Source organism: Diachasma alloeum, unplaced genomic scaffold (genome assembly GCF_001412515.2).
Source record: "Diachasma alloeum isolate Michigan unplaced genomic scaffold, Dall2.0 Dall_scaffold_00295, whole genome shotgun sequence".
NCBI classification, from domain to species: Eukaryota; Metazoa; Arthropoda; class Insecta; order Hymenoptera; family Braconidae; genus Diachasma; species Diachasma alloeum.
Window position 1 is genome coordinate 1,021,004 of NW_021680434.1, and position 12,623 is coordinate 1,033,626.

The following is a 12,623-nucleotide window of genomic DNA, read 5'->3' on the forward strand; positions in this document are numbered from 1 at the left end:
TTAAACGTCTCTTGAGAGAGAGCGATGAAGCGTTGTGATTGGAGCTCCCTCGAGCCAGTGGTACCATCTCCTGATGAAAAAAAAACTACCAACGATGTTGCCACTTTTTCCCATGGATTAATATTTTTTCATTTATTAAAAAAAAACAATCTGAAAGCCATTCAATACGTGGAACAGATACAAATAAATTTGATTAGCTCCAAAAATAATTCTTAACCGGAGATACTCCCTAATATTGCCTGAATTTTGAATCCGAATGGGAAACATTTTTTGCTCAGCGATTGGTTTTGCAGGAAAACAATAGAAACCCCTCCGCCTCACCTCCTACATTTCCCCCTCGCCCGATTATCCTTAATGAGCAATATTTCCAACGTTTACGAAGGAAAATGTATTATTCAGGTCCTAAACTTGAGGAAATTGAAAAAAATCCATTCAAGTTTGCTATTCCCTCCCATTTATTCCTCATTTTGGTGCCTCAGGTTGTGATCAGAAGGCTGCCACCGTCAATGACCCAGGCCCAGTTCATCGAGCAAGTCTCGCCCCTCCCTGATCACGATTACCTGCACTTCGTCAAGGCAGATATGTCCCTGGGGCAGCACGCCTTCTGCAGGGCCTACATTAACTTCACAGATCAGAAGGACATCTTCATGTTCAGGGAGAAGTTCGATAATTACGTGTTTGTCGATGGCAAAGGGACCGAGTACCCCGCGGTGGTGGAGTTTGCGCCGTTTCAGAGACTTCCGAAGAAACGGGTCGGCAGGAAGAAGGATGTCAAGTGTGGGACCATCGAGACTGATCCCTATTACGTGACTTTCTTGGAGAGTCTGAAGAACCTGGAGGCTGACGCTGCTGGGGCCCAGCCCAAGACTGAATTCTCATTTCAGCCGTTTGATAATGCTCAGAAGAGGGTCACAACCACTCCCCTGTTGGAATATCTCAAGCAGAGGAAGATGGAGAAGCAGAGGGTCAGAGATGAGAAGAGGGAGGAGAGGAGGAGACGAGATCTGGAGAGGAGGAGGGCCAAGGACGAACCGACCATTTCTAAGGTAAAGGAGCAGGGGAGGACACGTATGAAAAAATTTTATAGAAAAAACTAGCGCATTCGCTGGACAATTCTGGTGAATTTCTATTGAACTTTCTATTGGTTTTTGGCCGATTCTTTGGAAATGTTGAGTAGAAAATATTGTATACTAAGGTCAATATACTGAGAGAAAAACGAGGAAGTTCTCAAACAAGTCTCATTTGGGCCAAGAAAATAGTTTTTTAAAATTATCAAAAAAGGATTTTTTGTGCCAAAAATGCAGAGAGTGCGGCGGAATGAAAAATTTTTGTCGCAAAAATAGATTTAGTAGTTAAAAAAAAAATTGCATTCTCTGTACACACAAGAAATGTCATTTCTAGCACTACTTCTTCGTTATTCGATACTCTCATACGTATTTTACTCCCGAAAAATATTTGTTTTACGCGAAACAAGGGATAGTAGTTTTTTGTTTCGGCTGTCTAATAATCATAGACAACAAATCAGTAGCGAAGTGGTAAAACGGTTCAAGTCGATTTTGACTATTGGCCAGTTTTCGATGAATATCTCGGAATCTAAGGGAGATAGCAAAATGTTTGTTATAAACGTTTTTGTAGAGCCAATTGAGACCTACAACCAACGTAATTACGAAAATTTCGCTATCTCTCTTAGATTCGGAGATATTCCTCAAAAACTCAACTGGGAGATGAGTCGACTTAAACCGTTTTACCACTTCGCTACTGAAATGAACCCTTAAATGAAACAATAATAATGATATGATAACAAACTTGTATCTTAGGGATAAAATATTTGTTGATAAATTTTCCTCTGTATGAGATATTTTCATCCTGAAAAGGCACCGTCTGGGGTGAATTATCCGCCTCTTGAGATAAATATTTCGTTGCTGTCGAAAGCAGAACAATTATTCATGTATGAGACTTTCAAATTCGAAACAAACAAATTCTTTTTGGCAATTTTCAACTAGCGATTTTGTTGGCCCAAACAAGACTTGTTTGACAACGTGAATTCGATTTTTTACGCAACTTATTCTTATTGAGATATTTTGCAGAAAATTTCTTCGGCTGAAATTTCCCAAGTTTTGTTTGGTTTTTGGAGATGAAAAGAAAGTTTGAGCCGAGGAAATTCAACAGAAAATATCTCAATAGAATAAGTCGTGTAGAGAAATCGAATTGAATTTTTTTAGATAATATTTTTAATTGAAGATTCCAATAGAATTGTCTAGCGAATGCGCCAGGTTTTTCAATTAAACTTTTCTATTAAATTTCATCAAAAACTGGCGTCAATTTTCGTTGTGAATTTTCCTGTGAATTTTCGTTCATTCAATTTTATTTTATATTCTCATTATTCTGGATATATCAAGAATTCTAGAGCTCAAGTTTTGAAGGAATATTCAGTCAACTCGGTTGGATCACAATCACATCCCGATTCTCCTGATGACAATTGCAAGTCGCTGTCGTCCATGATTTTCACGATTGGTAATTCAATTTACCAATTTACCAATTTGTTCACCATTTACAAATCGATGAGATATGAAATTTTGTCGATTTCAATTGCAGCGAAGTCCAAGAGAAATCTGTTCTTTCCCTCTCACAAGAAAAAGTGCAGGGACGTCATTGAGAATTCAATGTATTTCATGAGAAACATCACTTCGTGAGTTCTATTTAATGCCAAAATCCATGAAAATCCATGAAGATTTTTCCCTCCTCATCCACAACTCCTAGAACTCCGGGGTGGAGTTGAAGTGACCGGAAGAAATTCACGTGCTCCAGCGAATTTTCTAAATGAATTATATTCCCAAAGTTTACTTCATTTTTATTCTGTCTGATGGTGAAATGTAAAATGTCAAAAATTATTCGCGCCATTCGAATTGGTCGAAGGGAAGTCCTTTGAGATTCTTCTACTCGTTCGAAATTATCACTGAGAGCAATTGATAATTATTCTTGGAAATAATTTTGAAAATAAATCACTGTTTCGACATCAAAATGAGCGAATTTATTAGACAAGGGAAAACAGTGGTTCAGGGGAAGGTTAAATAAAATAGACCTTAAGGATATCCAAGCATCTGTTACAATTTTCAATCATCAAATTTTTCAATTAAATTACGTGAGAAATATTTGAAAAAATCATGACGCATGCTAAATGGGAAAAAATTGTATTGAAAACAAATCTCTCCACGTTTTTCTCTACATTGTTTATAAATAAATTATTCAAATTGTTTAAACTTTCGGAAACTCTATTTTTCCAAATATGAATAAAAATTTGTTGCGATTCCAAACAAATGATTTTTATGGTGGAAACTTGATTGTTTATAAATTATTAACCACAAATCCTCGTTTAAAAATGAAACATTCAAAATGATTTCATTGATTTTCTTTCAAAAGTCAGCTTTCTAATTTTTTTTCAGTTTTTAAAAATATTTTCTAATGGTTCAATATCGAGATTCAAATTCAGACCTGCAAAATTTAAATAATAAAATCATTGTAAAATGTCCGGAAACTTTGGATCAAATGGGGCTCAAATGAAAGCTCTCATGTTCGACTACAAAAAATTGAAAAGCATTTGACTGAAGAAAAAATAGCCAAAGTATTTGGATACCCTTGAGGTAAGGGAAAATGGACACTTTTTTTTTTCAAATAATATTATATAATAGATGATATCATCTTATAATATTATCACATTATTTTATAATATAATATCATAATATCATTATATAATAATAATAATAATAATAATAATAATAATATATCATATATCATATCATAATATATCATATCATTATATTATTATTATTATATCATTATATATAATAATAATAATAATATAATGATATTATGATATTATATTATTATTATATTATATTATAGGAGAGGTTGGGACGAAATGGACATTTTTCACTTTTTCAAAAATATTAGTGACCGGTTGAATTGTTGATGAAATTTAATCTTTTTTTTTTCAATACAAAGAACAATTCTCTCCCTTTGTGATGAGCCTAAACTGAGCTCAATTGATCAATTTGTTTCTGAGTTATGAATAATTTTGAAAAAGTCTAAAGTGTCCATATTGCCCCAATCTCCCCTCCGAGTTTATGAATTTCGACAAAAAACTTCATTGAAACGAATCCAACAATGTGAAATAAAGAGTCATTTTAATTCAAATTTGTCAATTATCTCCGTGCAAACTTGAAGTGTTGTCTTCATTCCTAAAAAGAGCTCGAAGAAAATCATCTACAACCAAAAAAATAATTGCAGGTACTGAAAAATCCCGACGCTGAGCGTGAAGTAGGCCGCGAGAACAAAGAAAACAAAGAAGACAAAGAAAGGCCCCCGAAAGAGGTGAAAACCCGTAAAAAAGACGATAAATTGCGTGATAAGGTGCTAGGCCCGAGAGATCGTGACGGAAAAATTTCGGCCAAGGGGTACAAGGACGACAGGAAGCAAGATCGCGACGGTAAGCACCAGAGGAAGCACGAGGACAAGAAATCCTACAGCCGTCGAGAGGACCACAATCACTCGAGGGAGGAGAGGAGAGCCGAGGGAAAAATCCCCAAAGAGCCCAGAGAGGACTTCCGCGAGCCGAGGGAGAGGAGAACCGAGGAGAAGAAGGGCAAGAGTTACGAGAAGATGAGGCAGGAGAAGAGGCGCCTCGCTGAGTCGAAGAAGCAGGCGGAAGGAGGTGCAGAAGGTGGCAAGGAGCCGGCGAAGAGGGAGGAGGGGGAGAGGTGCAAAAAGGAGGCGAAAATCGAGAGGACTGAGGGGGCCCCTAGCCCCCCCGAGGGCGGAGGGGGCGACAGTGGGGACAGGAAGGTGCAGAGTAAAGAGACAACTCCAAAGAATTCAGGTGAGAGTATCATTTCTTTTTGCGGAGAATCAAAAAATTGTTTTTTTTCGAGAACTAGATGCGTCCACGCGCGTATGTCCTACCCCACGGAGCTTAATGTATGCCAATTGTAGTGAAGTTAAGGCCCGGGTGTACTCTCTTTCGAACGTTATCTCGATGTATTTTTTCATCTTTTGTCATCTGAAATTGGCAATTAAGTCCTGCATCATGCAGAAGTTTTGAAAAATTATAACTGAATAATAAAAAAAAAAGTAGAAAAAATTCTTAATTTTTTCAAAGTGCATTTTTAATTTATATTCAGAATAAGTTGAATAATAAGAAATTGGAAAATGTATCTGATTTACGGTGACAAATGGCGGCCTGTCACCCAATATCATGCAGGGGGAAGACTGATTTCGTAAATCTTTTCCCACACTGCACAGAGACATTTATTACGGAAAAGGCTCTTTGAAAAAAATTGTAATATTTTGGAGAATTTTTTAATCACACTTTTATCACATAAAAATGCCAGATGACTACATACCACTGTTTTGAAAATAGAGATACCTAGCTGTCACTTCCCATGAGGAGTTAGTGTTTTGTTATCCACCATGGAAAATGACAGCTGATTGATAATTTGCCACAGCGAATCAGATATTTGTAATTTTCACTTTTTTCAACTCATTCTGAATCTCAATTAAAAACGCTCTTCGAAAAAGTTCAGAATTTTTTCTTTTTTTTTTTATCATTCCATCATAATTTTTGGGAATTTCTACATGATGCACCACTCAATTGACAATTTTGGATTACGAAAGATTAAAAAATCTAGATAACATTCGAAAGATAGTACACCCGGGCCTTAAGGATGAACTACACCCTTTCCGCCAAAATTCACGTTTTTTTCATTTTTCTGGAAAATTATTGATCAGATTGACGCGAAATAATCTATCGTTTTTGCGTTTTATCATTACTGACTAACTCCCGAAGTTTCATGGTAGTGCAATCTTTTTCCTGTATTTTTTCTAAAGATTTGTGAATTTCCGAAAAGTTTTAGAAAAAACGCAGGAAAATAATTGCACGATCATGAAATTTTGAGAGTCATTAAGTAATAATAAAACTCAAAAACGGTATATTTTTCACGTCAATTCGATCAACAATTTACCAGAAAAGTTCAAAAAACGTGTATTTTGGCAAAAAGGGTGTAATACATCCTTAATATTTAAAATTTTTAAGATTCATGTTAAACACTAACAGCTTCACAATTTAACGGTAATTATAATGGGTTGATATGCCTATTACTGCACAGAATGTAGAGGAGAAGGGGACACAGTGAAGCCCTCAGACCCCATCGAAACCCAAAAACAACCAGGAGACATTGAAATGGAGGACAGCCACCACTGTCCCACCACGAAGAAGACCCAGAAATTATCCCGGCGAAGGAGTTCGTTGGAGAGCGGCGGAGACGCGGGGGGTGGCGACGGGGCGCAGTTGAGGAGGCACAAGTCCCTCGATGGAGATGACCAGAGCAATCTCCAGAAGAATGCCCACGACGACAAGCACAAAGAGAAAAAGGACTCCAGGAAGGAGCGGAGGATAAGGAATAAGGTCAATATTACCTGAACACTTCGTAATATTTGAGATATTGGTTACATGTTTCCACGAAACATGCCAAAAATATCCCTGCGGTTTCTCGAGTCGATGCAGATCTGCTCTGTTTACGTAATTTATGGGGTTTCGGGTTGCAGGATCGACCGGCCATGGAGATTTATCGCCCTGGCATGGGCAGGTTCAGCAAACAGAGGATCGAGCGTGGAAAATCCGCAACCGAGGAGAGGGCTACATTGTCCGAGAGCCCCACTAATACCTCGAGTGATCAGAAGTCAGAGCTACGGTCTATGACGTTTAAGCGAAGTGTCAGTCGTGATAATCCTTAGTTAGTTTTTTTTTTTCATTCGTTAATAAAAGTTGATGCATTTCAGTCGTCTGTTTTAGATTTTTATTTTTATTGCTTCCGAATGCTGCCAGGGAAATTTCACGTAAGATAAATGATGCTACATTGAGAGAAAAACAAACATGTCAAACAAGTCTTGTTTGGGCCAACTACATCTCGCGTTGAAAATTGCCAAAAAAGAATTTGTTTGGTTCGAATTTGAAAGTCTCAAACATGAATAATTGTTCTGCTTTCGACAGCAACGAAATATTTGCATCAAGAGTTCTCTCAGTGTACTGTGAACATGTTCACCTTCCCGGTTGAAAATTGAAGTTTTTCCGTTTGAAAATTCCTGTCAACTCCCAAAATTCTCTTGATTCTTCATTTACAAGATCTATGCGCGTGCTCTCGCGCGCGCTGATCTATTCATTTGTTGAAATGAAGAAATGGAATTCATTGAATTTCATTTTCTCATGAATACCTTATAAATATTGATAATGAATCAAAGAGAATTCGACTAATGATTGAAGTGAATAGCGAAGTGGAGTAAAAGAATCTATAAAGAATTTTTCATTTTCAATTAATTATCTTCAATTTTTTAACATAATCGGTCTCCGTAAAAGGGCAGAATTTATTAATTTCACCGATGATATATATACATGTGAAATATATATATTATATATATATATGACGTGAAAAAAAAATTTACCACTGAAGAACTTCAAATTATGTCACTGAAGAATTTGAAAATGCCGCGTGTTTTTTTTGTGAATAATTTTGTGTCACATATTGACCAATCAGAAGAACTAAGGATTAGCGGTCAGTCAGTTTCGAAATATTTCGATATAAAACAACTTCACGTTTCTTTCATCTTCAGTAAATAGGAATAGGATTTCTCCAGGAAAGATTGCATTCCTGTGAAAATTCACGTTTCAAATTCCCGTTGGTAATAATGGGCGCATTGTTCTCATATTTTTACGACTCTGGGGAACATCCCAGCTGCCCTTCGGGATTTTTATTACCCCGAGTCTCAACTCAAGGCTCCCCCTCCCCCACGGCCACTTCACCTTCTAACTGAGGTCCTAGGACTGCGTTTATTACCCACCAGACCATTCCGCTTTACTTTTTCCCCCTTTTTTATTCTGTTTTCTATTCAAAAGAGCGAACCGTTCACTTCTTAATCCGTGCACTTCTGGCTTCATGTGGCCCGCACGTGGCGAAAAATTGTTCCATTTCTTTTCTGTACCTGAGAGCCCCCTCTTGTTCCTTTTTTTGTCTTTCGGAGGGATCGTTTTATTGCTCCTGCAGGTCCTTCAGCCTTTCCTCCCGTTTTATTTCTAGTCGCTCGGGATTTCGGGAGGAAGTGTTCCCGGAAAGTCCCGGTTATTGCGAGTCTGCTGAGGGATGATGAGTATATGACCCTCGGGGAAAATCCTGTTGAAACTACTCGGGATTTAGGCCTGTTTAACTCTTAAATCCCGATCAATTATTATAAGCGCAGTTAATTGCGTAAGGATTAAACATGATGATATGGTCCCTACAGGTCATCCGAGCTCAGTGTTGCGGAACACTGGCCATAAATGAAACAGTCTCAATATTTGTTCAGGTAGTCAGTTAAGGATGTTCGACACCCTTTTAGCCAAAATTGACGTTGTTTTCATTTTTCTGGCAAATTATCGATGGGAGTGACGTGAAAAAATATAACGATTTTGTGGTTTGTCATTCTTTAATGGCTCACGAAGTTGCGTAGTGGTGCGATAATTTTCATGCGTTTTTTCTACAGTTTTGTGATTCTTTTTAAAAGTTTAGAGAAAACGCAGGAAAATGTTCGCACCACCTTAAAATTTCGTCAGTCATTAAATAATGACAAAACGCAAAATAGTATATTTCGTAACGAGTGCAAAATAGTATATTTCGATACGAGTGAGACAGAATTTAAGAGTGAGACACACGAGCTGAAAATTCCTGTCTCACATGTGTCGAACAATAGTTTTTGACAGTGATGTTACGTTCAGCGAGTGGCGAACTGTGCCTTTTTTCGTTTACTAGTAAACGAAAAGGCACTTTTCGACACGAGGTGAACGTAGCAGCAGTGTCAAAATAGTATATTTCGTTACGAGTGCGGAAAAGTGTTTTGTGGCTCGTGGGAGGTTTATAGCACGAGCTGAAGGCGAGTGATATAATCCCACGAGTCAAAAAACACTTTTCCCACGAGTATCGAACGATATTTTTCATCACAATGTGCGGAAAAGGGACGTTTTAAAAGGGACGTTTTCCGCTGTGTGGAAAAGTTACTTTTTCGCACCGCGTGATGAAAAACTGTTTTTTGGCGAGTGGGAGGCTTATATCACGAGCCGAAGACGAGTGATATAATCCCACGAGCTAAAAAACATTTTTTCACGAGTTACGAACTATATTTTTCATCACAATGTGGCGGAAATTGGACTTTTACGCACGCGGAGCGTGCCGAAAAGTTCACTTTTCGTCACAGCGTGATGAAAACGTTGTATTTTTTCACGTCAATTCCATCATAAGTTTGCCAGAAAAATTGAAAAAACGTGAATTTTGGTAGAAAGGGTGTAGAACATCCTTAAGGATTGACGTAAGCTATTTTCGCGCGATTTTTTTACCAGAGTAAATTTTTTTATGGTCAAATGTCATGAAACTTCGGCAAATCGTTCTTCGAACAATTATAAGATGATCGATCTATCGCTCAGCTCTTCGTCATATTGTCGATATCAACTTTTTGTTAAAAAAGTTGACAATATGACGCAGAGCTAAACTATAGATCGATCATCTTATAATTGTTCGAAGAACGATTTGTCGAAGTTTTATGACATTTGACCATAAAAAAATTTACTCTTGTAAAAAAATGGCGCGAAAATAGCTTACGTCAATCCTTAAGAGGCAACAGAATGCCGCCAATTTTCAAAATTTTTTAACAAATTTTCTGCTGAAAGTTATCGATATTTTTACTTTTAATATTAATTAATATTTTAAATGAATTTCCGACTTACATTGATCAAGGTTGAAATATGCTAGTCGAAATTTAAAAAAAGTAAAATCATTGATAATGTAAATTTCCAATTGATGATGAATTAAATAAAAAATATGGAACTATAATTTTTGTGCTAAGTAGATAATATTCTATTTCTTGTAAGGGATTTCCGATTGTCCAAATAATCGCCAATATTCATAACTCAATGACTGATTAATGAATAAACCAAAATTTGGCTATTTAAATTGATGATTATTTCAATAATTCAATTTTAAAAGTGATATTAAATGATTGACAACTTGATAATTTAACAGTAATGGTAATTAATGGATATGGCTATCCCTGCGGCTGACCCTCACTCTCTCAGAAATTGATCTTGATTTTTTCTACGATTGGGGAACTGGAAAAACTATCTCTCGATTTTTTTGAGATTTTTTCAACAGCCCATTTCAGAGATGTGATTTTTTCTTGGTTTCTCCGAAATCTGAGAAACTCTTGAATATTTTTATTGCCCTCAATAGCGATGCGGACCACCTTCCTTCCACTACTCTTTATTCTTGAAAACTTAATTGCTGAGATAATGATCAAAATTCTCATGTCCAATTGAAATAAAATTCCAAATTGAACTGTTCTTCAATTAGATCATAAATATTTTTCTGCGCGAGGAAAATTCAATTTACAAAATGAGAATCCAATTTTCACCAATTAGATAATTAGAAAAAAAATTAAGAAATAGTCATTCGATTTTCAGAATTAAATTGTACAATTTTTGCTCATGTTTATTGCTCTCGGGGAAAACGAAAACATTTCCAACAAATAAAAGGGACTAACGGGGGCGATGGAAAAATACGTCGAGGTGAAAATAACTGTTTCGTCCGAAACGCGAGCAATCCCTGAATATTTTTATTACCTCCAACAATAACCCAGGCCACCGCAACCTCTCGACGGCATTTATTGCCCCCTAGACCATTCCTCAATCTACACAAGTGACCGTCTCTCGGGCATTTATTTTTCCCCCTTTTTATTCCATTTTCATTCAAAAAGAGTGGACCGCTCACTTATAATGTTAATCCTCGCATTTTCGTGTGGTCGGCACGTGGTGCAAAATTTTTCCATTTCTTTGTCAAATTCAACACCAGCCCTTGAACCCAAAATTCACTTCCCTTTACCTGTTCCTTTTTTTGTCTTTCATTTTATGGCTTTTTCATCATAAACGGTGTTGGACCCGTTTTTGTCGTCGAAAAATTTGGAGGGTAGAGTTAATCCGGGGATGCCCCGTTTATTACTCTTCTATTCAAGGAGCGGGAAATTTTCCCGGGAAAAACCCATTTGAAGAATTGGATATTTAACTCTTTAATTCGACCGCAATGATCCCAAGGGTTCGTCCATTTATTCGCTCATTAACATCGTTTAATTTTTTTCAATGCAGTAGTAAATTTTGTTCAATAAATTGAATTTTATTAATCAACGTTATTGAATGCGTTAATGCATTATTCATTATTCAATCATGTTTGTTAATGACTCAATTTCATAATCATCACCGATGGCCTGTTTAGATTTAATTGGAAATATTTTGATTGTTTCTTCTTGTCGATAGTCAAATACTTCGCCCATTTTTTTTCAATCTTTTTGAGGTCAAGATTTAATTTCTCATTGAAATCCACGAAATATTATTTTTTCATGCGTGAAAAAAAATTGATACAGCACTTGGATGTTCTTAAGACGTTTAGGCTTCAGATTAAGACTTTTGAAAATTTTATTTTGAGACCTTTAAAATATTAAAACAGGGTATTTTAATATTAAAAGGTTTTTTTCGGTAAACCGCTAGCCTTAAAAAACTTCCCTCGTTTACAAGTCTCTTTCTTTCTTTCAATCTCCTCATTCTCCGTCTAATCTCAAAAAAATTACTCAACTTCACAGAACAGCTATCGCATCGAAAATGACCGTCTCACAAGTAGGCGGATGCAACCGGATCCCTCAATTCAATCCTCTGTAATCTCCGATGAACTTCGTGTCACTGTGAAAAATAACGCGAGGAATGAAACCGAATAGCAATTTATTTTTTATTTTAAGAATTTTCACTTTTGAAATTTAAAAAATTTCAAACTTCAAAGAATATAAAAAATCTGAGAGCTTTATTTATGAAATAACTGAGCAACTGCTGAGATGAAAAAAAAAATCGGCTCGAAAATCGAAATTGCATATTCTTTAGCAAAAATCGTTGAATTAAAAAATAATTCAGGTCGCACCGTTCGTTCAAGCGGAATTGTAGTACAAAAATATTATAAGAAGATTTGAGGGGTTATAAAACGTGAATATGTTGTAAGATTTATACTTTTCATATTTCAAAAAAATAAATAGAAAAACTCTGCGAATTCGATAGAAAACTCAATTGCATTTCTATTGAACTTTCTATTAGTTTTTGACTTTTTTTTTAAACGTTCAGTGGAAATATTTTATTTTAAAAAAAATGAAATTCGGCTTTTCTATACCACTTATTCTATTGAGATATTTTCTATAGAATTTCCTCGGCTCAAGTTTTCCAAGTTTTTTCGTTTGATTTTCTTGATGAGAAGAAAATAAAAAAAGAATTAAAAAAGCTTAGAAAATTTCAGTCGGGCAAATTCTACAGAAAATATACGAAAAGAATAAATTATATAGAAAAATCGAATACTGTTGACTTTGTCTATTGAATGTTTTCTATTCAACATGTCAATAGAATCAGTCAAAACCTAATAGAAAGTTTAATAGAAATTCAATAGAATTTTCTAACGAATTCGATAGGTTTTTCTATTAAATTTTTTCGTGCGTGATTCGCAAGGTTTTCCCATAAAAATTAA

At 36.0% G+C, this 12,623-nt stretch overlaps 1 protein-coding gene across 1 annotated transcript in view; it reads left to right on the plus strand.

Moving 5' to 3' along the window:
* Window positions 1–6,833, plus strand: part of LOC107039238 (regulator of nonsense transcripts 3A) — an 11,898-nt gene extending 5,065 nt beyond the window's left edge. Inside the window, exons 2-5 of the mRNA XM_015258755.2 lie at window positions 480–1,046; window positions 4,288–4,876; window positions 6,162–6,460; window positions 6,601–6,833. Coding sequence (XP_015114241.1) covers window positions 480–1,046; window positions 4,288–4,876; window positions 6,162–6,460; window positions 6,601–6,789 — 1,644 coding nt within the window. The 3' untranslated portion in view covers window positions 6,790–6,833. The remainder of the gene's footprint in view (window positions 1–479; window positions 1,047–4,287; window positions 4,877–6,161; window positions 6,461–6,600) is intronic.
* Window positions 6,834–12,623: the final 5,790 nt, after the last annotated feature.